This window comes from Histoplasma capsulatum, genomic scaffold (genome assembly GCF_000149585.1).
Source record: "Histoplasma capsulatum NAm1 scaffold_35 genomic scaffold, whole genome shotgun sequence".
Taxonomy (NCBI): domain Eukaryota; kingdom Fungi; phylum Ascomycota; class Eurotiomycetes; order Onygenales; family Ajellomycetaceae; genus Histoplasma; species Histoplasma mississippiense.
In genome coordinates this window covers 7,490-10,527 of record NW_001813950.1, presented here as the reverse complement: position 1 = coordinate 10,527, position 3,038 = coordinate 7,490, and the positions used below count along the sequence as shown (strand labels likewise).

Below are 3,038 nucleotides of genomic sequence, written 5' to 3'. Positions count from 1 at the left end.
TTCACTGAATGATTTAAAAGCTTAACTTCAGTATCTCTTTCGTGAAATTTGGATAAAAGTGAATTAATTCAGTTTTATCCACATTAAAAACAATGTTTTTTGATTTTGCTTTTTCAATCATTTCAGTTGCTGCTTGCTCAATCAAATTGCAATTATTTACAATTGATTTTGAGCTTACAACTAGACCCAAATCATCTACATAGCTTGGAGTTCTCACCATAATTGCCATTTATCTATCAATAAACAGAAACTTGATAAATATAGCAAATAAAATAGGTGAGACTGGGGAACCCTGAGGAACTCCTATCTCAATATCTGTTATATCTTGTCTCATTCCATCAAAAAGCAACTGAATAGTTCTTTTTGACATGAAACAGACAACCCACTTAATGAGAGACTACATGGCTATTCCACGCAGGATGCACCTTAAGCTAGTTACATATTATAACCCCTATAACCAACCGACCACCGCGTCCGTCCTCTCAGGCCGCTTTTAACTAGTTTTGGCTCTTCCAGCTGGGGCTCGTAGTTAAGCGCCACCGCCCACTCTAGGCATCACCATAGCCTAGGGCTTCCAGTTGCCGATCTCAGCCCATTGCCCCCTTGGCCTACCAACCAGCCATCGTGGCCTTGCCCCGTGTAAGGGACTAACCATTGCCTTACCCCACCCAATGTTTTACCCACTAATAGTGTTAGATGACCACTTGTAGGCCTTGGAGATAGGGCGCCTACCAGGGTGTCCTGTTTGGTTTGCTACTACCTCTCTGATGAGGCAACCAATCGGATGGTTTTTAAAATCATTCCCTGTTGTTGGGGTGGCCCCCTAAGTGCCGGGGGCCTTGGCAGGTGCTAGCATGTATAAGCACCCTATACTCGACCCTCTGTAATCATCGGATTTTGCTTAGCTTAGCACTAATGACAGGGGAGATACTTGGCACTAATGAGAGTGGCTTCCAGCGGCCACCACCCTCATCACTGCCAAGCAGCATCCCTGTCAGCACTGCCTCACTAAGCTTGGCCCCTGGTCACGGGGGCCTTCATGGGTAAGAAGTGGCCCAAAATGGGACCTTGCCAGCGGCATATGAGAGATGTAGAGGAGCAACACTGTTAACATTCAACAATATATTATCACATTTAAAAATGCAAATTAACAACTCACAGAATAGTGTTAATTGACAAATCAAAGGTTTCAAAATGTTAAACAATAGAAATGATAATTGATACATAACTTTTCTAAATATCTTGAAAATTGAGAGTATTACTTACTCTCATATAATGAAAAACAGAGAATGAATAATCTGTGTAATAAAGTATTGAAGATGTTACACACTAAATTCAACTATTGAAATCAAAAACCTCAGAACTATGAAGAGTTGCTTCAAATTTTACAAACTTTTAAAGAAAATATATTGAAGTGACAATACATCATTCACAAAGATAGATCTGTGATATTTGTAAAGAATCAGCATCATTTTAATAAATTTAGCAATCACTGAAATAAAAGAAAATGAGAAGAACGGATGGGTTCAACTGAACAAATCAAGAAAAATAAATATAATTGAAATGAAGAAGTGCTCTCACTGCTATAAAAAAAGTCATATTACAAATGATTGTTGAATGTTATACTTTGAAAAGTATAATCAAATCTGATAAATAAAAAATCAATAATCTCAATTGTAGAAGCAGCTGCTGCATTGAAAATACAGATGATTAGACTGTGAAACAAAAATTTATTAACAATGAACATCTAAATGTTGACAGAAGCAGAATGGTCAATGATGTGAACATTAATAAATTTTGACACAGATGTGAATTTTGTATCTCATACTTGAACATTGAAATATTTTTCAAAATCAGAAAATAAATTGAAAATAGTGAAAGCAGTTGATAATTATAAAATTAAATTATATAAACAATAAAAAGCTGCAATGACGATTATTGATGATGAATATATTTTTCAAGAAAAATTCCATCATTTTGAAGAAGTCAACATCAGTGAATACAATGTAATTCTGAATATGCTATGATTGCAATCTGCAAACTCTGATATTGATTGAGTGTGAAGATGTTGAATTTATAAAAAAGCATTAAATATTAACTATATGCATCTAGATACTGCTAAAGAATTTGCAATTTTAATTGATAACAGCAACATTATATTTGCCATCTTTCTATTGCAAATTGCACACACAGTGACTGAGTCAAATATTCTGGATAATTATGAGAATTATTTTGATGTTTTTCAAGAGGACATATCTGACGCGGAGCATGCACTTCACAATCATGCCATAGATTTTAAATCTAGCAAGAAATCATTGTTATAATCTATCACTTCAAAAACTCTCTGTCCTCTAAGAATATATTAAAAAGATATTAGAGAAAAATTAAATACACTCATTCAAGAGCTCAGTCAGTGTCTCAGTATTATTCACACTGAAGAAGCATGAAACTCTACTGCTTTGTGTAGATTACTGAGAATTAAATAAAATAACAGTTAAGAATCAGTATCTGCTATTCTTGATAAGTGAAATACTTGATAAATTAGCAGGTGCCAAAATATATATGCAATTGAATCTTAGAATTATTATTATTATTATTCTTCCGTTATACTCGTATGCAAGCAGTGCTTATGACGAGTCCTTGTGTAATGTTAAATACAAGCAAGAGTTGGTTATACAGGAGGAATGCTTAGTGTTGAATGACGCCAAAAATATAACAGAAACATAGGAAAATTAATGAAAAACAGGATTTGGTACTCGCGATACAGGTTTCCAGCCCAGAAACAATAAGCTAAATCAGGTAGTAGGTCCGCCTGAAGGTACCTACTTGGCAAGTTCACATCCCTTTATTTTAGGAGCTGAGAAGTTGGCTCCGGATGTAATGTTGTCCCCTTGTGGGTTTCGAACCCACGCGCCTTGGGTCCCCACGCCAAGGCGCTACCTGGTGGCCGCATTACCCATTCGGCACCGGGGGTTGAATCTTAGAAATGTGTATTATAGAATTCACATACAGCAGGGGATGAATGAAAGACAGTATTT

General features: G+C 35.9%; 1 protein-coding gene across 1 annotated transcript; it reads right to left on the bottom strand.

The window, feature by feature from the left end:
• Positions 1–2,845: 2,845 nt before the first annotated feature.
• HCAG_09143 (predicted protein) lies at positions 2,846–2,953 on the bottom strand (the record flags this gene model as incomplete). Its single annotated transcript, XM_001535860.1, has 1 exon — positions 2,846–2,953. The coding sequence occupies one exon, from the start codon at positions 2,951–2,953 to the stop codon at positions 2,846–2,848; it is 108 nt and encodes a 35-aa protein (XP_001535910.1).
• Between the last annotated feature and the right edge of the window lie 85 nt (positions 2,954–3,038).